Raw genomic sequence first — 26,880 nt, forward strand, 5'->3', positions numbered from 1 at the left:
TTCAATTATTATTATTGCTTGACCAATAGTATGGACGGTGAAGATAAGTGCAAATATTTATCAAATAAAACACTAAATTCGCAGGTGATCACCAATCACAAATAAGCCCTGATGGTTTATAACTTTACCAAAGATTACAGAAACACTTTAATGATAGATATGAGTGTAAAATAATAAGTAAAGTGACCTTTCAAACCATACATGTACATGTACTGTAGGCATTAAAGGGCAAAAATGAAAAATAGCTCTCTAAGAAATGCAAATTACAAATAAATACATGGAAAAGATAATCCAACAGGAATAAAAAATACTTCTTTTGTCACAAACAAAACATTTACAAGCTCAATTTCTAATACAAGGAATAACATATCCCAATGAAGGTTGCTGAATACAGTTAACTTTCAACACTAAAAAGGTGATTCGTGCTAAAGCTCTTTACTTACATTTAAGAAAAAAAATATGACCGATATTGGTAAAATGCAAAATGCACTTTGGATAAATGTGTAATAGCGAATTATTAAAGATGCATGGAAGTTCAGAATGCAAGCAATACTATGAATTTTATTTGCTTTAAAGTACAACATTTTCATTTTAATACAAGGTTCATAAGTTATTGAGTGTGTTATAGATGACACTAAAAGCCAGAATCTACTACTGGTACTCTGGAATATTAATGTAATACTTGAACCACTTGATCATCATTCTTCTTTTGTCAAATATTTAGGGTTAGATACTACATGGCAGCTCCTTGTTTGCACAAAAGCAAGCTAGGTTTGAATGAGACAACCCAATTTCAGAATTTCTTCATACATGCAATTCATGCATGTTTGTGTACATATATGCCTGTAACATGTTTTTTTTTTTAATGGCATTTCTTAACCTCATTCAGAACACTGGAACATTTTAGCCATCTAGAGTATGCCGACGTACGTACATGTAGGCTATGGCATGCCATTTTCTTAATCCAATTTCTTTATATCAAGAATTGCCTCATGTTAACACAAATAATTACGGTATCCATATAGAAAATCGAAATCATGATATGTTGTGTTGGAAACAAAATGCAAATCTTTTTATACCAAGAAATTGGATTTAATGGAGAAAATGACTGGCCTACACTGACAGCCTTATATTAAGGAACTTCCTCCATCTTTTGGCTATTCAAATCATCTCCACTTTTTTTTTTGCTGGGCAAGCAAGAATGGGGGCTATCCCACATAACACAAACCAGTAAAACCAGAAAGATTATCAAAGCATTGACAGGTATTATCTGTTCGGCTAAGGCCCACCAACATGAACATGTATGGTATGGGACTAAGCATAAATTGACAGTGTATAATAAGTGTATGAAGTTTCAGTTTGAAGACTGTCCAAACTACATGTAAAGCCTATGCCTTGCTTAAACACTAAGCAGAGCATGATTGAAACAAAGATCAATCAGCAAGTAGATCAGCTCTTCACCATTCTATCTCGCGTTCTACATGATGGAGTTGACTAAAAAGTTGAGCAGCTTCGATAGTAATAAATATGTTTGAATAAAAATCTTCAATATCTTTTTCTTGAAAGGAGCATAAGTGAAGGAAAAGTAGCAAAATGCTTGAATAAATAAATCCAGAAAATTCCTGGAAATGTTCCATGACGTCTTTCAACTTTATTTAACCGACTGACTACTGAATTCTATGAATAACCTAGGCTTCCTTTAGGGACCACCTGGGGGGTGTTTCACAAAGATTTAAGTATGACTTAGGTCGAACTTAAATGTCGACGCGTACATGATATGCAACGCGCAATCTTACTGATCAATACGCAGTAGTGCGCGTCCTCTTGGCATGATCTGACCAATGCTGTCATGCCTTTTATACTGCATGCAACTAGACATTTAAGTGCAACTCTAAGTCATACTTAAATCTTTGTGAAACACTCCCCTGCTTTCAGTTGGCAACAGGTTAGAAAAAGAAGAACAGTTTATAAATCTACTGCATTCAATATGAATCTATTGATGCTCAATAAATTACATATCCTCAAGGAGAACTGCACTTGTTTTCACTATACTAGTACAAACCAATGACGTCAATCAAGTTCCATCAGCAGCATCTTGTCTTGCTGCTAATAGACAATAAATAAATATCTACACATAACTGAAACGACCTTTGGGTGATGATGTGCATTTGGGGGCAGTAAACAAGGTACAGGATACCTATATCGTGATGACAATTTTTTTTCTAAAGGGAACAAAGATTCCTGATAACACCCACAATAGAAAACCATATGAGCCAACCTATGTGAATGTCCTCTTGACATTGTTACTTTGGCATCACACCTGTATCTTGGTCAGTTTCCTATTCCTAGTTGGGCGTTGGACTGATCATCGGTGGGTCACTTCAAGCCTACCAAATCACGGAACAAAGCCTAGCTCTTCGGATCCAGGTGACACTATGTGGGAGAACCACATGGATCACTTGTATGGAGTCTCTTCCTCTTGATTAGGCTTTTGATGACCTCAACAGGCAGCACTTGCTTCAAGACCGTCCGGATTCTGGACTTGGATAAGCACTTTCAACTCTGTTTGGTTGGACACCTGATCACACTACATAAATAAAAGTGTCCCGACCTTGGCCAGTGATGCCATGCTATCAAGATCCTATCTTTGTGACATCATCGAAGACTTGCTTTTATGTAGCAAATGACATCACTTGCTTCAAAACATTCAGCGAGTTTCTGGACTGGGGTAAGCACTTCAGGTCAATTACATAAAGGTTGACTACAGGACACTACTGGACACGCTACATGAATGATCATGTCTTGAGCTTGGTCAGTGATGCCATGCTATCAAGATCACATCCTTCTGGACATCATCAAGGATTTCGCTTCCATGAATACCTGAGGAGTTCCAGGACTATGGCTAGTTTGGACTTGACGAAGGATGGATTCAATACAAGACAGACTGCTCATACCAAGACTCTACCGGGCCGAACAAGGATCCAGGATGAACGACACCGACTGTTATCACAAGCGACCACCATGGTCCTACAAGAACTGCAGCTATCGAGTCTTTGTCTCGTCAGTTATTCCTGCATGGCTCACTTGTTTGAAAACCTATCTATGAGTTCCTGGAGCGGCGCCAGCTCCTTCCGGTCGATGAGGTTGAATTCCTGGACAAAGTAGATGAAGTGCTTGAATGAGGTGTTTAGGTGGGCTTCCTCCTGGAGGTTGACGATCTCGTCAAAGTGTTGGTGGTAGATGTGGGCATACACCCGGAATAACCTCTTCAGAATCGTCTTTGCTATCGTCATGAAGTTCTTGGGGAAAGGCACACCTGTTGAGGTATTTAGTAGAGAAAGTGAATGTGATAGTGAGGATCAGAAAGAGAAAAGTTGGTCAAATCTTTAATTAGTATGACCGGTAATTGATAAAATGACTATTAGACGTATGGATTATTTATTGACAAATTCTCCCAAACCCCTAAGTTCAATCCATGTAAAACCCTTTTTTGCAGCCAATAATTAACAGCCGTAAGATGTATCTTCACATAATATTTGAAGACAAATGAATTCTCCTAAACACGGATTACCCCCCTGGCACTCTTGCATGAGGTAGAATATATATCTCTATAGATCATATCTGTTGACTGATGTACTGGCTCATGAATTTCCCAAACCCTACCTGTAATTTTCAATACATGGATGAAACCTCTGATGCCAATGAATAACAGCGATAAAACTCTCTGGCACAAGGCATAAAATAGTATCTCCCAACTTTTCATCTGAAAACATGGATTTTTTTGTCTCCATATTTTGCATTTTACATTCTCACCAGTCTTGAAAGAGAAGCTTGACATTTCAGTATGTATGTTCTTACTGTCTCTTGAGAGAAATAGAAAATGAAGGAAGCATGCCATTTTAATACACACTTGGAACGAGACTTTATTCACAAAACAGATTCCAGGGGGTGTTTCACAAAGATTAAAATGCAATTCAAGTCATGCACAAAGCCAAAGCACACCCGGACCCCATCATACGAAAAGTTGCGATTGATCCGATCAGCAACAACTATGGATGGCAAGCATCGTCAACCATCTAAAATGCAAACTTGTTCAAAATGTTTTCTAGATATGACATATAACCACACATTCACGATTCTCACAGAAATTCAATGTGATTCTCTTTGTTTACTAAGGAGATTGTGCAACTTTCCAGTACAAAAAAATTATGGTTTGGATGGATTTCCATACAGTTGAGATTGATTGGATCAATCGTAACTATGGAAATCCAGCAACGTCATCAATCTAAAACAAACATTTGTTCAAAATACATGTATAGTCTTGATATGCTATATGTTCATACATTGTTTTCTTGAAAATTCTGTGTGCTCCTCTTTGATTACAATGGAAAAAGTGTACATTTCGTGTAGAAAAATTTATACCATTGAGTTGATTCTGTATGAGGTTGATCGGATCAATCGTAACTCTTGTAAGACAGGGCCCGGGTATCAACCTCATTGTTAATTATGCAGTACTCAAGCACACGTCTTTAATACATGGTCTGACTCATGCAGGGATGCTTTCTACATGGCACGCAGCTGGAAAATTTTCAGTATCGCTTTATGTTTTGTGAAACACCCGCCTGCAGAACAGAACTCATTACAAGATTATAGAATGGATCCTCGTACAAACCTATTTTTGAAGGGAATATTGTTTCATCGTCCAATTGATCTTGGACCCACGTCATGAGGTAGTCGATATATTTAGGAGCTGAACATTTGATAGGTTTCTTCACAGTCTGACCATCGGCCCAATGGTATTCATATCTGTAAAAAGATAATAATAATTAGTCACAGCTATACATTTTACGTACAACCAGTAAATCTAATAACCATTTAGTCTATATACTGTAGACTATATGTGGGAGCGTCGTGGTCTAGTTGTTATGACTCTCATCTTTCAATCACAGGGGAGTGGGTTCGAATCCAAGGCATGGTGTATTTTCCTTCAGCAAGAAATGTAACCACATTGTGCTGCACTCAACCCATGTGAGGTGGATGGTCACCCGGTAGAATTTATTCCTTGAATGCTTTTAATAGAGCCTAAAATGTATACGGCGGCTCAGCTAATAATGATACCAAGTATCAAGCGCAGTAGAGTACATGTACATGCAATTATAGTAGCTGTGCTATACAACTGGAACATATTATTATTACTTTTTATTAAAGAGGAACTGATAATTATTGATCAAATGGCTTTGAAACAATTTAGGGTACAATCTACAATGATGATTTACGGTTTGAGCCATTATAGCTAATTCTGACATTTTGTGAAAACAGCCCCCCTCCCCCCCCCCATTATCTATCAAGGTCTGGTAGCAAGATAACACAACCTAAATTTTCAAACCAAATATTTTGCAAATGGCATGGGATAAATTCATGAAAGACCGTCTCTTTAGCGGATCTCTTGAAAGTTCAAAGCTTTAAAAATATATACAGTACACCCCTGTCCTGAAAATGTATGTTTTTCAAAGTTTGACAGTATCAGGAGTAAAGACTTACTTTGGTCCGGCGGACATGACAGGACATTTATCTGTTGTGCAGAACTCTGTGATGGTACCATATAACATGTTGATTTGATTGAAGAAGTCCACAGCTGTAGAAGGAAAGAATCAAAGAAACAAAGAAAATGATAATGATAATAACAATATTATGCTTTCATGTAGAGCTATATTGGAATTAAATAAATTACAGATTACCCTGATCGTCAGATCCCGGCTTACCTGTACATAAGGCAGTGCTGCACCATCCCGAGTTTGCTCAATCTCAAGATTTTAGTCCGATCAGAATGCTCAGTAGTGAGCATATTATTTACTAACAAGCTATACTTACCTATACCATCTCATCAAATTGCTATTCGTTACCCTGACTCGAATAGCCACCGGTAAAAAACTCCCCGAAAGAGGCTAACTGCAATCAGATAGCCTGGGAAACCCGTCACGGGACGAGACCCATAAAACCCCCTCGCCACATATAAGCCTCCTCTTTCGTTGCCAAGGAGGGGCGAGGTCTGCTGGGGAGGACGGGAGGGGAGCTATAGGTAAGTATAGCTTGTTAGTAAATAATATGCTCACTACTGAGCATTCTGATTTACTACACTGCGCTATACTTACCTATACCATCTCATCAAATTGCTAGAATAGCACGGAAAAACTGGAGGAGGGGCAGAAACGAGACCCTTTCCAGACAAGTAGGCAAAACAATGATAAAGAAACTGATTTACTATAAAATTGAGTAGTCTCCCAACTGGAGAAGCTACTCTTGTAATAAAGGGATAAGAATCATCAACCACGTTAATGAAATATATCAACTGGAAATAGTCTTGGAAAAATTAGGACAAGACAAGAACCGCCAAGGCAAAACCTGTGTCTTGGCTATTACATCAAATAAGTAATAAGATACAAGATATTGAATAGGTCCAATAGGATGCCTGGAGGATCTCCTCCAAAGAGGTACCCTGAAAAGTGCCCAAGATGCTGCTATGCCCCGTGAATCGTGGGCTCTAAAGGATCCTGATAAAATGGCATTTTCTCCATCTGACCTGATCCCCTGCACTAACCTTCGAGAAATTGTAATTGGATTAACAGGGCTGTGAGGTTCTATTGAACTAATGAACAGTTGGTGGGAAGTGCGAATGTACTTTAATCAATGTACCACTTTAAGGCACGTACGGGACAACATAACAAAGGCCATATCGGCCAATCGACCCATATCGGCCAATCAATCAATCAATCAATAACCTATCTTCGGAAACTGACGAGAGACTGTAAAATCACATTGTTCACCCCAGGACTTGAACCTGGGACTCCAAGGACGCTAGTCAAGTGCGTTATCCATTCAGCCATGATATCCCCCTTGGAAGAACATCACAGGATTTAGGGGTTTCTATTTCTTAGCTAGGAAATCAGGTCTAGGGATCAAGCGGACTCTGTCCTTCTCCCAACGAATATGACCCGGTCTCACCGTGGTGTATGAAGCAAACTACGTCTTAGACTTGAAGCTATAGTCAACAAGAAGGCTGTCTTAATGGAAAGATCAAGGGAGCAATTATGGGTTTAAAGGGGAATTTGGCTAGGGCACCGAAGGACTCTTGGCAGGTTCCAATTGGGGAAGAGTCTTCGGCTGGGAGGAATCTGTTAAGAAGGGTCTTGTTAGTCTGGTAAGGACAGCTGAGTTGAGGTAGTTTCCCTATTATAGAAGCCTGAATGAATGGCTGCTATGGTTGACCAGTAACCCCTTATAAAAGAGACTGATAAACCTTCATCAAATAATAAAGGAAATAAATCTGCTATCTGACGAGGCAGAAATTGGATCAATTTGTAAACTGCCACACCATCTGAAGTATCTCTGGAGTCTAGAATCATGAGTGTTCTAATTAAGATGTATATTCATGCATTCATTGTTTCCTTAAATTTTCAATGAGCTTCTCTTGTTTACAAATGACATGCAAATTTCCTGTAGAAAAAAAAATTTACGACACTGATGGATTTCAAATTCATGATCAAACCAATGACATTTGCATATTAATGAATATCGTACAGATGATGTGGAGCGTTGTGGCCCTGTGGATTAGTCTTCCAACTTTTTTTTTTTTTTTTATCCACATTGCGCAGCACTCAATCCAAGAGAGATGAATGGGTACCTGGCAGGACTTTATTCCTCGAAAACCCAGGGTAATAATATCCAGGTCATTGGACATAATGTGATATGTGCTAAACAAGAACTGATTTATTATCATTAACCAATTCCTGATGAAAGTTGCAGGCAAAATATATGAGATACCATATTGGCCTTCAATTTGATGTAGGCAAAAAATTGACCACCCCTTGTACACTTCCAGAACCAGTTAGTTGGATCAGTTGGTAGAATGTACTTCTCACAAACAGGTGTGGGGGGTATTTGCTACCACCCTGTTCGGCGTTCAACATTTAGAGTACAGAGCCTCATCGGTCTGGAGCTGCACAGTGGCTGCCGGGCTCACAATAAATTGGGTAAAGAGAATTATGGAATATTTCTTAACTCAGATTTCTATTACGAACATTAAAATATTATCTTAATCACAATCCCTGATTGAAAACTCTGGGATTGTATGGGAATCTTTATCATTGGAACACACAGTAGATTTATGTCATAAATATTTCCAAGGAGAAGCTGATATCATTGTGGCAAGTGTGGTAGAAACTGATGGACAATAGCAGCAATTCTTAAGGGTTCACTACCCTCAGGCCTTGGTTTGAGATCTCAAGACTGTCTGAGCATCCAAAGACCACTCCATAAACCACATCTACAAGTTACTTCTGTCATTGCTTTGTAAGCCAAAAATAGTGTAGATATACACCTCAGATGCCACAAAATTATCAAGAATATTACTAGGTCTACATTCTATACAAGTGAACGCAACTTTGTAAGTAACCCAAGTTTGGCAAGTTTTACCATTATGCCTGTATGATTTGCCTGGTATGATTTTGACAACCTCATCCATCACCACTATTTCCTCCTTTCTACATTCTTCTGATATGAAAGGGTATTTTTTTTTTTTTTTTTTTTGGCACATGAACACCTCAATATTACATATTGCTGAGGACTTGGAACAGATTTCAAATAATGAAAAGTAAAGGCAAAGAAATAGTCTTCTCCCTACTGCTTGTGGGGAAGGGTTAGTGTTAGATTGTCATAAGTCCCGGTTATGAGTGGGGGCCCTGAAATATGGTGCATTGAAAGAACGCCTGGCGGCCCCGTTCCCCACCATGAGGATTCCTATGACTTTCCCAGCGGCCCCTTTCATTCCTGGCGTCGCTACCAGAGCAAGGGAAGAGGGGGATGACCTTTTAAGTTCATTATAGGTCTAGGGTATGGAGCTAGAGCTAGCGTATGGAGGTCTCTGGTCTGGGCCTGGCCCTGGACTAGGGCCTGGCGGACTACATGTGTAGGTCTACTCGAGGAGAGCTAATAACAAGTCTTGTCAGCTGTGGTGTTGGCTGAAAAAGAATTGTGCAATACTTCATGAAAGTGTCCATAAACAAGTCCTTACCTTCGCAAGGAAGCTTATTGAGAATGAGAAGTCCAGCTCAGTAGCTGCCCCTTTCTCAATCATCTTGAGAGCATCTAGTCTTTAGCCCTCCTTGCCCTTGTGCATAGCAGTGTTGATTGCTGCTTGCTCATACTGGAGATCAGCGATTTTGTGACTCTAGCAATAAGTTCTTGTCATTGGTAGAGACTCAGTCCAAGCCGCTCAGCTTCACTACGAGCGGATATCAGATACCCCTAGTAGTACATCGCGAAAACCATACCGCTCCGGGCGGCCACGTCCAGCGCTGCAACTGTAAGCTGATAGTCGGCTGAGTGGTAACCAGTGCCGCGGCGAGGGTTACGGCCCGATCTAGTCTTCCTCGCTCCCGCATCCCCGACACGGAAAGCAACGTCCGGGGCCGAAGGGATGCACAAAAAATCCTCAAAGTCTTGAGCGGTAAACCGATAAAGTTCGAGACTTCTTTACTGATGGGTATAGGCCGAGAGTGTTGCTTATCTGGGAGCGGACGTCCCGAAAGCAGGATCTATATACGGAACGTCCATCTTGATCGCAGACGGACGAGTTCAGGCGGAAGATTGACTTCTCTCTCGCTCATTATTCGCTAGCTACGTATACGCTACTGGTATACTGTTTTCGGCCCGAAGATGAGGGCAGTATTTAAAAGGCATGTTCCCACTAGTCGGAGTATCACGTTTGAGTAAGCCAGAACTCTCTCGTACCCCTAATGGTGAATCTCTCGATCGAATCCCATTTGCTGGGCAGCTTTCAGGGAATGCAAGGAGCTGCTACACTGTTAGAAAATTTATCCTTAAAATAAAAGAAGTTCCTGCAGCAGAGTCTCGAGAACACCTGTAATCTTAGCGAATTGCGTAATCTTACAGGAAATTGGTATTTGGTGTATGGAGACTTACATATTTCCTTGAATAAAACACCCTTTTTCCCCTTTTTAAACAGACCTGTTCTGTAGAATTGCAGAAAAGTTCCTGTTTAATGAATTTACAGAATGATTCTGTTATTGCTTTCTGCATAATCTTCTGTTTATTTTCTGTAAAATCACGGTGTTTTTTTTTTTTTTTTTTACAGTGTATAAGGATTTGATTGGGGGAAATCGCCCCCAATCTCTTCTAATGAATTGGGTCGGTGGTAATCGAATTCCGAATCAGATTCTCCCACGATGGAAAACTATTATCTACGGCTAGTACGAGGCGAGTTATCATTAGCCCCAACTCCGCGATCTGTATGAGGCGATCTAGGCCTCTTTCTCTCTACGTCTAGAGCATTGAATTATGGTCTAGAATGAGTCGAGTTTTCATTAGCTCATTGTCTCGGGCGGCTAGGGGTCGGGATGGGTCGATTGCAGCACCCGATGGGGGAGGATCGCCTGCAAGGCTTCCAAGATCCAACTACTACAATTGTTAATAATTTCTCTTAATTATTATTTTAAACCGCATGTACGTAGAATAGATCTTAATTCCACAGCACTGAATGAACTCCTGCACAATTCTACAAGTACGATGATACACCAACCTGGTGGACTGTAATGATAACTGATGATGACCCGTCTCGGCGGGGTCTGGCAATGAATGGACTGACCGGTCACAATCCGGGCCAGTCGAAGCTTCTTATAAAATATAGGGGTTGTAGTGGGTCGTTAACTCGAGCCTGATTGTCATTAGAACACGAGTGGTCATCGCGAGGCTTCTTCTTGCCCGCCCTATACTCTTTGATGAGAAGTTTTAGTTACCCCGATCGGAAGGAGTGTAAACAGCTTCTTCCGATTTATCCGTACCCTTGTCTACTTCCCGCCTAAGGGGCTGGGTGTCTGATTGTGTAGTGTCATTAGCCGGCGTTGTCTTGGCCGGGTTACAAGTGTTAGACTTCTTATTCTTCGGCTTTATCTTGGCCGCCTTATCATCGTGCTGTTATTATTTCTCGGCTTTGTCTTGACCGAGATAATGGCCCTCGGCTTTATCTTGACCGAGTTGATCTCCCCTATTTATTGAGATCTTAGGGTTGGAAAATAATGTTTATTTCAGTTATTTCTTCAGACATCGTGATTCATAAAAAAATAATTGCGCGGTGGCTAAACGTTTCGAGTGTACTCAACGACGTCGCGGTAACGAAAGAGGAGGCTTATATGTGGCGAGGGGGTTTTATGGGTCTCGTCCCGTGACGGGTTTCCCAGGCTATCTGATTGCAGTTAGCCTCTTTCGGGGAGTTTTTTACCGGTGGCTATTCGAGTCAGGGTAACGAATAGCAATTTGATGAGATGGTATAGGTAAGTATAGCGCAGTGTAGTAAATCAGCCCTCTTTGCAATTAATCTTGATATTAAAGAAACCTTGTCTCCACCATCGCAAGAAGAGTGATTCCTGCTTAAGTGAGGCATCGATGCATTAGGGTCTGACGCCATGAATAAATGATCCCGAGTGCGTCTCCACCTACGAATTAGCGCGATAATTCGTAAAATAGCACACTATTTTGCATATAATCCCAAGTTGACTTGGGATTGCAATCTCGAGATTAATCCTACGAACTAGCACGGTAATTGCGTCTCCATTGCAAATAATCTCGAGATTGTTCAGATTGAGATAATTTGCCGGATCAGCAATAGCGCGCTAATTTGAAAACTCGGGATGGTGCAGACGGCCCTATAATGTGTATGCACCTTTTCCACTCCCAGGGGAGCATGATAATAAATGTATGTAGAATATGGAGTGCTTCATACCAATGTACTTCACCTGGGGGTATTAAAGATGAAGAGTTGGAACTGCATTATTGATCTTCACATTCTCAACTGATATCCTTAATGTGGGTTGACAATATTTTTCATTGTGGATATCAAAGCATCACAATCAATACAGATTCTGATACTTCAGTATGTTTCAGACTTTCAATATATTATCTGAAGGAAGAATTTCAAAAAAGATGGGAGAGAAAAATAGATGGAGGTGGGTGGGGATGGGGATGGGGGGGGCAGAGACTGGAGTTACAGTAAAGAGGGGAAGCATTAGGGGTAAAAGAAAACACAAGCATTGGAAGATAGACTACCTCAGCGAAGAGATGAATTACTGATTTGAGTGTTGAGTCTACTGGGGCCTGTTGCAGAAAGAGTTGCAATCAATCGCATCTCTAAATATGTTGTGCATCTCTAAATATCATGCGCAACTTGATTTTCAACCAATCAACAGCGCGCATTTGGGACCTGCGATTGATTTTTGCCTTGCGTTAAAACGCAACTCTTTCTGCAACATGCCCCAGATTTGGAGTTGAATACAGCCATAGGAAATGAAATCTGAGACACGTTTACAGGGACATTGTGTAAACACATCACTCTCACTTATTGTCACATTCATGATGTAAGTAAAGCCTACAACTTGCTATAAAAAAGACCCCTGCAGTTAATGATTAATCTCAATTAGCATTTGGGATGATCCATTATTATTAAACTTCCCAAGAGGATGGAGACCCATGGGGAAAAGAGTGAGAATTAGAAAGAGCGAAGGAGGGAGAGGGAGAATGAGAAAGAGAGAGATACAAACAGACAAGACAGACTGAAGGCAAAACAAACAGACAGATAGACAGACAAACCCTCTAGAGACAGAAAAAGACAGAGAAACAAGATTAAAAACAGTTTAGATAGTCTTGTCAATAGCATATTAAAAAATGAGTTTTCTTTTATCAAAAGTACATGTATATTTGACCAAAAATGCAAAAAAGCAATTTGATCAATTTACGTCGATCCATACTGTCCAGCATGATTTGCATACTTCGAAAAAAAAGGGATTAAAGAAATTAAATGAATTCTTTTTATTGTATTTGTGAACTATTTCTTTATATTCATTTAAAAAAATAATTTTATGTTAAGGGCCAATTTTGATTCATCTTTTATTACTGATTTAATAAATGATCTTGAAATGAACTGTGTGAGTAGCATGCTCTGTGCATACTTTACATTTACATATAATGTAGGCCTACACATAATACACACGTATGCCAGGGGGGGAACTCAAATTATATTTTTGATGGGGATGTGCCTCATGAAACCCTGAAATGAGGGTCTAAGGAACTGACCACAAAGTTAAAATACTCTTGGGAACTAAACATAGGACTATACCACGTGTCAGTGTGAAAAACAGGGTCTACGGAACGGGATCGCAGTAACTGGGGTTTTGCAAGCGGGGCGATTTCTGAATGGAACTTTTCCTCATTCGCAGTATCTAGAGAACTGAAAATTAGGTCTGAAAAAGGGGGTCATGAAAGCAGCTCGTCCCCATAAAAAAAAAAAAAAAAAAAAAAAAAAAAAAAAAGTCATCAACTACAAATTTAGGGGGGGACTGTCCCCTCCTCCTCAAATTTAGGGGGGGACACGTCCCCCCCCCGCTTCCGCCGCCTGGGCATGTACATGTATGCCCTACTACATTACAAGTTCATTCATTATACGAACTATCTTCCTCTACTTCCTCTGATCCCTGTCTATACCAAGGATACACACAGAGGTAATCCCTGGCTGCTGGAGCTGAGGTGTTCGGGAGGATAATCGCCACATAGACCCCATCATGCATTACATAGCTTGCATTCTTCTAATAGATTCTCATGGATTTTGGCCTACGGTGGCAGCATTACATGAGAAGTGCGCAGAAGAGCTTGATGTACTTACATGCCTCCATTGCAATGCATTATGTACAGTTGGCTACAGCTGTAACATTATGTACAATTAATATTCATATTGATCAGTTATTTCTGGTTTATTCTCATTTGTTTTATTGTTATTCTCTGAACAGAAATTACACATTGGTTTGTGTTTTGTCACAATGACAAACTAATTTTGAAAATATTTACATAAAAATATTTTTTAATGGAATTGAACAAATTCTTGCGAAAGAAGATAACATTAACAGTTGAAATTGTTGAATGCCCCCAACCTCAAGATCATTTCCAATGAACTATGTAGTGAATTACAATGTATTGCATTTTCATTTTTCAAATCCAAATATTAAAATATTTTTGCCAACTTTCAAGGTTACAAAATTTTCATAACATTAAACAAGATGAAATTTAAATGTTAAATATAGATGACCATATGGCAACGTTGGATGGAAAATTAATCTGCAATCCAAATTTAGAGAGGCAGCTTGTCAACTCTGACACTCCGTTCATTTCATCGGCAATGCAAACATTACAGTACCCACGCAAATCAGCATGAGTTTTTGCCTTGTGTGTGGGCCGTGCAAACACAGCTCTCCTGATGATTGAGTGAGACGATGGATCAATACCCATCTAGGATTGCATTTCCAATTCACATCTTTCATCTACTCAGTTGCCAAGGACACAGCCGAGGGGCTTTGGTGATGAGAATACGGAGCATTCCCTTTTATTCCCCTTGCATAATGTCACAAAGTGTATAACTTGACAACCCCCCCTCCCTTAAAGGGATGGTCCAGGCTGAAAAATGTTTATATCTAAATAAAAAGAGTATTAAAAATTCACAGAGCAAAGTGCTGAAATTTCATCAAAATTGGATAACAAATAACAAAGATACTGAATTTTAATGTTTATCAATATTTTGTGGAAACAGTATATATATAGGTGGGCTGATAATGCCACATCCCCACTTTCCTTTTTCTTATGTTTTTTTTACATGAAATCATAAATGTTTAATTTTGTCATACATGTGTAAATGATGTATCTCCATTATGATGACATAATTTGTGGCAATAAATAACTAATGCACTTTAATAATCAGTTGTCAATCCAATTGTTTATATAGTTCTTGGTAGAAAATGTTTGAATAAGCCTACATGAAATTTCAAAAACATGTAATAAAATACAAAAGAACAATTTTGGGGATATGACATCATCAGCCCACCTAATGAATATTCATAAAGACATGCCCAGAAATGTTTATTATCTGAAGAAAGAATTAAAAAAAAGATGGGAGAGATTTGATTTTGATCAAATTTTCAGCATTTTGCTTTGTGAATTTTACTCAATTTATTGAGATATAAATATCTCCAGTCTGGACTATCCCTTTAATACCAAGGTGGTGGTAGAGCAATATCACACAATAGGTATTTCATCAGTTGGAAAAAATAAGGTGAATTACCTAAATGAGATACAAGTATTGCAATTTTTATCTCAAATTGTAGTTTTGTAAACAATTTGTAACATGATACCACTACAGAGAAATTAGAGTATTCAAACTTAACACCACAATTCTGTATAATGTACATAACGCTACTAAGAAGTCATTATCATCCCATAATTTCCTTTTCCATGTTTACATGTATGGCTATTCAGGTTTAAAAATACATGTGTACATGTAGGTACTTTCAAAATGGCATTCATCAGTCCATGTTCAAGTATATCTAACTCTTTTATTAATACATGTATTAAAGTCTACAGTTGTTTGTTTTCAAAATTTCCATGAAAATTATGTCTTTTTTCAGCCCAGCTGTTCCAACCAATCACCCTAGCTTGGCTTCAGGCATAAAACAAAATCCTATCCACAAGATCTTGCTTCAGAAATCCCCTGATAAAAACAGGCAAATATTTCATAACAGGATTATGTATAAGATTATTTTTCTCAATGAACTTTGCCTGACTTGGGGTCGGTGAGTCATCAGCAGGGCATTCCATTATTGACTCCTTACACTGGAATTCCTCTGGTTCCACTAGAATTCCTTTACTATTATGAAATATTTTTTTATTCAATCAAAGTTGCTGCACTGGCAATATTGCAAGTCTTGATTAAAATATTTTTTTCACATGGAGCTCTTTTGGTTGCCTCTGCATGAATGCATGAGGGACGACAGACATAAAGAATGTTGTGTCTTCAATAGAGCGACAGCCAACAGTATTATTATGAGAATTAAAAAAATGGCAACCAATAATGGTGATAAACCTACATGTACTACTACTACATGTAATAATAATACTAAATACATAATAATAATTTAATAGAAATAGAATAATAATAATTATGAAAGTAATAATTACAATAATAATTTACTAATAAATAATTGTAAATATATGTATGAATTAAAGATACAAGCAACCCATATACAAATAAATTAAATTTTGTTCCTTATAATGAGAATAATGAAATGCAAGTACAAATTACCCTCAGAAGCTTGGTCAATTCAAATGTCAACATTATGAATTTAATCCTTGAAAAGCTTGTCATAAAGCACTTGGCAAATAGGCTAAATTCAATTTAAGAGTATCTGCCATTCATCATCAATAAAGCCATCTTTGCAAAAGTCAACAAAGAGCCTTTTATATTCAAAGACCTTCTTTCAAAGCAACAAGGACAGTGCCCTTTTAAAATTCAAGTACATGTATCCTTTGCTCAAGGAAAAATAAAGAATGTTTTGATTTTCAGATGCTCACCATTACTACAGGTACATGTACAAAGAAAGCAGTTTTGACTCATAAGTATGTCAAAAACATATCAGGGTTCCCACAGAAATTTGAAAACAGAATTCCATGACTTTTCCATGGCTATTAAAATTGCTGCTTTCCATGACTTCCCGTGACGTTCCAGAGAAACTTTGGGATGTCACAAAACTGGGAAAGCCTGAAAACATGAACATCAACTACATGTATAATAGCAGAGTATGATCACAGAGTATGAGAGATGCAAGACACCACAAACTGGAAAGCTGCCCCAAATTCCCTGACTTTCCATGACCACAAATTTTTCCAGGATTTTCCATGACTGTGGGAACCCTGCATGAGGATCTACATACAGTATAGGTGGTTTCAGACCGCCTCGAAGTTCGCCAGTTCCAGGTATTCTCTGATCGGGAAATATACCCCGATCAGAAAATACCAGGTATTTTGGTAATGTGAAAGCAAACTACGCGTAATTTCCCCGAAAGAAAATACCCGCTAAATAGTAGGTACTTGGCGAAATTACGAGAACTTTCGTGGGGATTTTTCCAAGGTCGCAGGTATTTTGGCGATGTGAAAGCAAATTACGGGAACTTTTAGCCCAGCGTGTCGTTGGGCGCGGCGGCGTGGGTGGCTGCTGGGCTAGTGGTTTTGAATCTCGCGCCTTGCCTGCTTATCAGACCATACTGCGCATGCTCGTAACTTCGGGAACTTATCCCGAAGGATGTGTTTCGGGGCGGTGTGAATGCAGGAATAATTAACGGGTATTTTGTAGCCTTAAAAAGTTCTCGTAATTTAATGGGGATTCTTGTGATCGAGGCGGTTTGAAACCACCTTTAGTCTTATTTGTGTGTTTCCAAATATGCCAGCAATTACATTCTTTTTAATAATCAATTCCCCATCCCCCCCAAAAAAAAATGATACAATGTTTACAAGTCATTAGCGGTATTTTTCTTTTTCTCTGATAAATGCGCCTTTATCAACCGGACCATGCAATGCTATGATCCTCACAAACTCACAGAACTCAGTTTGGCAACCTACAAATACCGTGTTTACACAGTGACACGGCTCGGGGGTTCGACACGCGAGCAGTGCTCAACACGGCAATTTTATGCTGTGTAAACGCGATCAGTGTGATCCGCGAGCCGTGTCGAACACGGATTTTTTTGATCCGCCAAAATCGTAGGTTTCAACCCGCGAGCCGAGTCAGACTCGGCAATTTTTTCGTGTGTAAACAGAAAGCCGTGTCGAACTCTCTTGACCAGGTCACTGCGCGTGCTTTCACTTTTGGCATTGTTGTTGTTCGCACGGACAAGATTCGATTCCGGCGGTGAATTTCCCGCGTTTAATTTGCGACGTCATAATTCTTCTTCCGTTCGAGATCCGCGAGCCGTGTTGAACTCGCCTTTTTATATGTACGTATAAACGCGATCTCTGATCCCTTCTTCGCAGTGTTCAACCCGGCTCGCGGATTCAACACCCGAGCTGAGTCAATGTGTAAACACGATAATACTAATAGTGAGTGACTTTCTTTCAGGCAATTGCTCTCACCCCCCCCATAACAAAAAAAAATGTCTACTGCTAACTCGTCCACACACCACATGGTCTATATGTATTCATAGTCTATGCCACTCTGACCATCAACATTTTGTCTACAACCTTTTGGTCCAATAACCATTTGGTCCAATCATCACTTCGTCTTTAATCACTAGTTCGTCTATGACCATTTCGTCTCAGTCAGTTGGTCTAATATCCATTTTATTTTCATTCATTTTGCCCAATGAACACCAGTCTAATTAGACCAAATGGTATGGACTAAATATGGCTATTGGACCAACTGGTTATTAGACTAAATGGCAAGTAGACCATGTGGATATTGGACGGACTGATGGTAGACCAAATGATAGTTAACAATCAAGTTGGCAATTGGACATAGTGGCATCAGACCAGATGAAAATAAACTGAACCACGCCCAAGGGGCCTGTTGCAAAAAGAGATGCAATCAAACGTAACTTGAAAATGCGTACAAAGAGGGCAAGTTTTACAAAATTCAACCTTTTTTCAGCGAACAGCCCAAGGGACAAGTCTTTACAGTATTTTCATGAATTGTGAACAGAATTAAACTGTACCAACTACAAAGTACAAATAATGGAAGACCAACTCTAGTTTATTGGCTATTATACTGCACTTTGACGCAATCAATAATTCAATATGCTCCAATGTAGGCACTCATAACAAGAACACGTGTAAGCTATTAAAGACGAGAACTACATGTAGGATTACTACTTGATCTTTATCTTGTATCATAAAAAAGGGTGTGGGCAGTTAATAATAAAGATTACTTTATTTGAGCACTACATCTGTAAACTAATGATACTAGTTTTTGTGTGTGTGTTTTCCAGTTAAACATTATGTTGTGGTAACAAAATTATATTATATATATATTGTGTATAAATTATAGTTCTATTCAAAGTTGTAGATTCTGGTATTAAAAGCGATGAGAAATTACCCCAAAAATTACTACAGCTAATATTATCTACATGTACATGTATACTGCTCAACTTTGGCAAAAGGAAGCAAGTGACACATCAGTCAAATTTGAGTTATTGTTATTTCTGAATCACCCATGTTGCACGTTCAGGCAAAATTTGGGGAAGAAATGATCGTTCTGTGGAAAGATATTGAAGAAAATAGGCTGTTCAATTGCATTGACGCCTAAATGACGAACACACATTGCTCATTTACAACAAATAACACTTTTGTAACTTGCTTCCTTTTGCCAAAGTACGGCAGTATACGGTATTGTTTAGGTTGTATTTATAGGCCTTTCTCTATGCATTATTGCCCTCTGCGATTCTTTAGCTTTAATTTTTTTTTCCACTTAGTTTTGAAATTTACATGTAAGATGATACATGGAATCAAAAAAATCTTCAGAAGATTATCAAAGTACATGTACATAGGATATGGACAGGAAATCAGGAATATCTGAGAAATATCACAGGCTTTCCCTTTCAGATTTCAACTTAGAATCTCATGTACATTAATTAGAAAGCCTGACATGATACCAGGTGGGTGTTTCATAAAGCTGTTCGTAAGATAACTTGAGCAACTTTAAGAACGACTGGTGATCCTTTCTTTTGGTAAATGCAATACACCATTGGCGATGGTTTAGCGCGTAAGAAAGGTTCACCAGTCGCTCTTAAAGTTGCTCTTTACTTACGAACAGCTTTATGAAACGGCCCCCTGATACTACATACACTACACATGCTTTTTTTAAGAACCTGTAATACTGGTATTACATTATTACCGGTGTGTTGGCTCAGTTGGTAGAGTGTCATAAAGACGTAAAAAGATGGGAGTTGCTGCTACCCTGTTTGGCGTTCAACGGTTAAAGGGATAGAGCCTCATCGATCTGGCGCAGCACAGCGCTGCTGGGCCCAAGATCAATTAGGCAAAGCAAATTTTCAGAGTATTTCATTTCATGTCTATTTCGAACAATATTTTGGCTATTAAAGGCAGTTTACACGTACTGCAGTAGATGTGTGCGCAGGACTATACTGTACTTACTGTTAACGGCAACCCACTCGTTTATGTCCTCTCCGTCCGGTAAACTGACGGCCTGCCGCAAGTTACCGCTACCGAGCGTTGCCTCCGCATGCTTCATCAACTCATACTGATGGAAACCCTCTGGAATGTGCTTCTTGGATTTGGTGCGGAGCGTCTTGTTGCGATTCGAACTACTGCAGATTTCGAGAAAATATTTTAAAAAAAAAAATGAAATAACAATACACTGTAATGATTGCTCCATGAGTGTTTAGCGCTTTTCACATTTATGGCTCAAAGCGCTTTCCAACATATTATTACCCTGGTCATTGGATTCATTTCAATCCCGCACAAAAGTGCACAACTTCCACTCCCTGGGGACCATTCCTTGCATTCATCGCAGCCTCATAATGGCACTGGCAGATTCAAACATACAATAGCTTTCGCATTCTACCGGGCACCCAATTAACACTGAGGTGGAGAGTGGGAAATGCAGATCAACGCCTTGCCAAAGGACGCTAGCGCCGGGTGGGGTTTGAACACACAACTCTCTGATTGAAAGGCAAGAGTCAGAACCGCTATACCACGACACCTCTAAATGTAAGTCATGGAATAAACAGTCAAAATGGAGTTCTTGCTATAGACATAAAACAGACTTTATGTTTTAATTGGGCGCCTCTCACTGTCTTACAAAATTTGGGTAAAGGGAGGTGACTGCCACGTCTTCAGCTTGCCAGGATTTTAGCCATCCTCTCACAGCAGTTGAGTATCATACATCTAGATTTTAAAAGTACATGAAAGAATATCAGTGTTGGGAAAAGATATTCAAATATTAAACTTTGATGTTAACAGACTAACATACATGTACATACATGTAGATGTAAAATTGCCTAAATTTCTTATTCTGCTATTCACTGCAACGTTTATAAACAACTCGACTTCCTGATGTAACGATCGTCAGATCATGTACAAAAGCTTGTAATGTAGCCTTTCATAAAAAGCCTATTTCCAAATATATAAACTTAAACTTTATACTTGCTATTTTCCCAATGCAATATCAATGAGAATCATCATGAGAATTCATTATTTCAAATTTCTCTTCTGATTACTCTATTAATGTGTTCTCATATGTTGTGTAAAAATGAAAATTTAGGTATATGATCCCCCGTCGATACAGAAACAAGCCAATTAAAACAAAAAATAAAACTTTAGGAGAGTAAAAATCTCAAGAGATTATTTGCAAGCACACGCTAGGGGTTTCCCTCATTAAAATCAAAACCAGATGAAATTGAGAGCATAAATTGGTTTTGATTATGGGAACAGTGTGTTAAGTTTCTTCATGGACAGCATTATAATTCACAGCATGAATGCAAGTCAGAAAGAGGGAGAAAGACACCGTTCTCACTACCGTCCTAAAACTAGCTATACTGGAAACTAGTATAGTGGAAACTACATGTAGCTTGATATGTAATGAGAACGGTCGAAGCAGTCTTGGAAGCAATCTTCCAAACCGGTTCAGAAACCACCTCGCGATGTACATTAGTTGTCAAGATTGCACTGCCTCATTAAACTGGTTTAAGAGTGAGGACACAACCGTTCTTCTAGAAGCAATCTTTGCACATTTCGAGCACGCTACTCCACACACTGTGTGTAGAATGCCTACGCTGCAGTTTCAAATTTCGTGCAAAACGTGTCACCCCACTGAGAGTGTTCCCATAGCGACAAGACCGCTTTATTTGAAATGGTTGAAAAACACTTTTGGGTGATCAGATGGGAATTGGGAACGCTAGCAAAACGATCTTCCAAACTGGTGTCCTGAACCGGTTTCTAGCAAACCAGTTTAGAAGTACAATGAGAACCGTGTCCAGAGGGGATGAGGGCAACAGGCTGTGTGTGACCGATGTAAAATAAAACAGAACAGCTAAAAAGACAAAAAACAGTTCTACAGCCAGGAATAAGAACCTTTTTAACAGCATACATGTATAAACCTCATGGTCACTTATAGAACACCTATCTATCACATCTTTTCTTTTATAATGTTCATTCACCTTCATGTAAAACACGCAGCATTGCAGGTTTTTATACTCCACAAAACATTTCTGAACCAAACCCCCAACTGATAAATTGTTCATAGTTTTAATGTCATTATGATCTTGTTCTATTCTTTCGATTAAATTTGTGAATACGAATATACATGTAACTATGTTTAAACATGAGGGGAGTGTTCATCATTTTGTGCCAATGCAAACCATTTCAACTCCTGAGACATGCCTTCTAACAGGAGCAATCGCTTTAATAAGTTTGCGCAATAAACAAGGACCTGACCAGTAAAAATCCAATTTTCATGACTGATTGCAATCAACAAACTACAAAAACTCGATGTTCATATGAGGGCACTGTCTGGTACGAGGAGGGTATTTATAATATTCAATTTTAGTTTTCCTTCGGGTGATTGAATATATATCTAACAATACTACAAAAGAATTTACAAAAAAGATTGTGAGAATTATTTGCTTTTAGGTCCGTTTTGCTGTCTTCAACAGATAACAAAGTGAGCGGAAATCGGATGAATAGCCTTGGCATAATTTCATAAAGAATTTTTTCTGTCCATGAATTTCATGCGATACAGCTGTGCATCCATGAAACTAGTCCATAATTGCTACTAAGTTATGAATGAAAACCTTTCTTTGTACCTTACTCTAAACTTGACATGAAAGAAGCTTCTTTGTACCATGATGTCAATGGATGCATGTTCTTGAATGATATGTCTCACTAGCTTCCGTCATCGAAGTCTTTGGCCTGCTTTAACCTTAATAGCCACACAAGACAGTGTGCTTGTTAAAAGCCACAGAGGATTGAGGGGTTGAGGGGAACCTTTGACCCCTGTTACATCTGAAAGTTTCCTACCCGAGACCCGACCGAGTCCACTTGCAACCTTGACTGGATTATTGTTGGATTAGCTTCGCGAACGGACCGAGTCCGAAATGTGGTCTGTTTACATCACAGTGTTCATTCCCTCCCCTATCACCCTATCTGTACTGTTTCGAGCGGCATCCGATTGCTGACACCTTTAAAAGGCGCTCTCGATCTATCTCCGAATAATTCGCGCGCGCTAATTGAAGTTACCCGAGATTCTGAAAGAATGCTGATGATCCCAGCAGTCGTGGAAGATATGATCGACTTGAAAAGGATACGTTTAAAATGCTTCTTTTCACTCAAATCAAAGACTTTATCAATCACAATTCACATGTCGCATGCCGCAAAAACATTCGAAGAACGACGGGGCTGGGGAGGGGATAGCACGCACTATATGACGTAATTTGACAGCTGGCGAACGGACCGAGATAGGTTCGAAAGCTTGTGTGCGTTTACATCTACCAATCGGTGGACCGGGGCCGGCCCGATACCTACCCGAGACTACCTCTGGATGTGGTCTCGGGTAGGTTCGCTAAAAGGTGGCCCGAGGTAGGTTTGGGATGTTTACATCTGATTTCTTTCCGACTCGAGGTAGGCCCCGGGCCGGCCCGAGGTAGGGAATCTCTCAGATGTAACAGGGGTCTAAGTTCATACAGCTAGAGATGCTGAAAAGAGTCTGATATACTAAGGTTTTTTACCCGACTGCTAAGAAAGCATGAATGCCTGTGAGCAAGCAACAAGGGGACCAACAGCTTAAGGTCCTCTCCGAGGGACCTGGTAATGAGGATAAATGCCTTACCAAAGGGCACTAGCGCACCTCTTGGGAATCGAACACGGGTCACTGGAATCTGAAACCCCGCTCTACCGACTGAGCTATCGCGCCTCCCTCATCAACTATCAAGATCGATTTGAGGGAATCTGGGAGTTGAAACATTTTGGGAATTCTGAAACCTAAAAATGAATTGGATCACACCCTTGTCCACCGAAGTGATGCTTACATTTCATAACAGAATGGTACATCAAGTTTAAAAGCTTTGCCTCCCTCAAAACAAAGTTACTTTCCAAAATGCAAAAGAGACGATGCAGATGAAAATGGTACCAAGTCTTATCACATGTAGAACACATCACTTTGGCCCTTGAATTTACATTCTGAGCCCCCCCCCCCCCTCCCTTCACTTCCTACTGTACATAAAGACACATTTACACTTGCTTGCTAAAGATCAACTTTTTTTCAGGGGGGGGGGGCAGGGAAAGTCTTGAAATTACAAGGAGTTTGCCAGTGTAGTGGTAGATTTTAATCCGTCATGCCAACAAATTTGGTCTGACATCTAAGCTTCCTTGAACGATGTATACAAAATGTACATGATGTAGGATGTTGACTCATCTAGATGTTTTGACCCAGTTTCTTGATTTCACTTCTTGATTTCAAAATTTCTAGGAAATGTACACGTATGTAGGACTCCCACTTTTTCAATCGTAACGTTGATCTCAACATCGATGCCCCAATGGTACTACATGTTATACACAATATCTTCAAAGCCCACAATGAGCTTCTTTCCTTCCGAACTTATGGTATGAGGATGCTATCCCTCAGGCGGTTGGAGATAATTTTCCTGACATTTGAACCTGAAATGAAAATAATCTTCAGCGCTGCACACCACTTCCTGTTGTTTCCACACGTGCTTTGTTTCCATTGCAGAACCATGTGCGTCATTTTCTCTACACTAATAATAATAATAATAATAATAATAGGCATTTATATAGCCCCATCTATCTAGATATATTCTATTCCGAGGTGCACAAGAAAAGAAAGAAAGAAAATTTGGATGAGTGTCAAAGTGCTAATAACTAATACTGTTAGAAAAGAACTAGCTGCATAATGATTAAAAAAAGGAATAGAGCAAAAAAAACATTACAGCATCAGGAGGGAAAATTTGCAAAAAGATGTGAGTGAGCAAACGGAACGAGCCATAATGTTGACCTAGAATGAAAAATCAAGTTTTTAATAGAATCTGATATAATGTTCAACAAATGTATACCATCTTTTTCCTTTCCAGACCTTCCACTACTTATTTCCCCTTGGTCTGGCCATCACTAAAGGGAACTTTTTTTTGGGGGGGGGTAGGGGGGTACATCTGCCACCCCCCCCCCTCCACCCCACAGATAAGACACACCTTCAGAGCTGGAAGGTTGGAGATGTTCATGTGATTTAATTGTGGGTGATTACCAACACCCCCCCCCCCCCCCCCCCGTAATGTCTGGAGATGGGTTAAAATTTGTCTTTGACAAATCCGGATGTTTATATAAGGTTTCTGAATGACCATTAAAAAAAACACTGTATACATTAAGGAATCAAAGTTTGATGATAATCACCATAATATTTCTATGGTACTATAAATCCATGTAGGCCTATCTGTTTATTGGTGCAGTTTCTTTTTTAAAAAATTGGGTGTTCAAAGGTTCAAAAAAATTGTATTCTTCATGAAGTTTTGAAGCAAGGGGATCTGTAACACAAAGTGTAGCAATTGATAGCTGAACAATTGTTTTATGATTGATTGCAAATCAATGACAACAATGTACAATCAACTGTGAAAATCAATCAGTCGCAATAATAAAGCTTTGTGCCCAAGGACCCAGGTCAAAAATCAAAGAAAATATCACAAACTGTATGCCATATAGAATTGGGAATACAGTTACATGTAAGGCATGCACCTTCTGTACAGTAACATGTATATTGGATTAGAAAAAAATGCAATTTCTCTATGCATGGTGCTTTAAAGCGATCACAGCATCTCAACATGTAAGTCCATATACAGCAAGGAGCTTCAGTCTGCAAACCCTATTCACCATTCATTGTATATATCGTGTCACTATTGTTGAACTTTTCACTGAATGCTCCATGGATCAGATCACTTTGGGGATCTAAACACAAAGTCAGTAACCTTCTAAAACTGATATACCGTACATATGAATTCAGGGGGCCCGTCTTACAAAGAGTTGTGATCAATCCGATCCCTCGCAACTCTGTGGAAATCCCTGTGGTATAATTTTTCTACAGAAAATGTGCAAAATGTCCTTTGTATAATCAAAGGAGAACACACCAAATTGTCAAGAAATCAATGAATTTATGATATACATTTATATCTAGAAATTTGGTGAAGAAACATGCATTTTATATGTTGATTTTGCTGGCTTTCCATAGTTGCAATTGCCACTGTAATGTTGTGCCCTGGATTGATTCACAAAGATACCACTTTCATCATACTACCAAGAATAGTACGTTATAGACCAAAAATGCTAGTTTTTAACATGTTCATATAATGTTGGGTCTACTAGTTTCATGATCTGAACACCCCCCCCCCCTTTCCCCCCCCCCCCCCCCTAGAACCATGGACCTAACCCCTCATTCAAACCTGTACAGGATGATAAGGCCATCTGAAATGTCAAGTCCACACCAGGGACACATTGAAACAGTTTATTTCCAATTCGTCTAATGCCAGTTATGCCAGTTCATCCAATGACCAACTTGTCTAAGTTGGTCTACCATCAGTTCATCCACTCACCACATGGTATAAAAATAGTCTAATGCCATTCCATCTAATAACCAATTGGTCAATATAGGCATTTAGTCCATATAACATGGTCTAAGTAAACTTAAGTGTTAATTGTACAAATGAAGAAAAAAAAAGGGTTTTAGACCAACTGGTTATTAGACAAAATGGTAATAGACGAACTGGTGATTAGACAAAGTGATGATTGGACCAAATGGTTGTTAGATGAAATGTTGGACGGAATGGCATTACACTAAATGAAGGTAGACCATGTGGTGAGTGGACGAGTTGGCAGCGGACGAATTGGTAATTTACCCATTCAAACAAGTAATAATGTTTTTGTCATGATAGGATTGTAAGGAAAATCAGAAAGGAAGCTATGACATTTTTAAGAACATTTTGCTTA

General features: G+C 39.2%; 1 protein-coding gene across 1 annotated transcript in view; it reads right to left on the minus strand.

Annotated features, from left to right (window-relative positions):
* Nucleotides 1-1,895: 1,895 nt before the first annotated feature.
* Nucleotides 1,896-26,880, minus strand: part of LOC121431542 (MOB kinase activator 1A-like) — a 40,026-nt gene continuing 15,041 nt past the window's right edge. Inside the window, exons 2-5 of the mRNA XM_041629062.1 lie at nt 20,032-20,204; nt 5,542-5,635; nt 4,673-4,806; nt 1,896-3,316 (exon numbers count right to left, since the gene is read on the minus strand). Coding sequence (XP_041484996.1) covers nt 3,081-3,316; nt 4,673-4,806; nt 5,542-5,635; nt 20,032-20,204 — 637 coding nt within the window. The 3' untranslated portion in view covers nt 1,896-3,080. The remainder of the gene's footprint in view (nt 3,317-4,672; nt 4,807-5,541; nt 5,636-20,031; nt 20,205-26,880) is intronic.

Source organism: Lytechinus variegatus, chromosome 18 (genome assembly GCF_018143015.1).
Source record: "Lytechinus variegatus isolate NC3 chromosome 18, Lvar_3.0, whole genome shotgun sequence".
NCBI classification, from domain to species: domain Eukaryota; kingdom Metazoa; phylum Echinodermata; class Echinoidea; order Temnopleuroida; family Toxopneustidae; genus Lytechinus; species Lytechinus variegatus.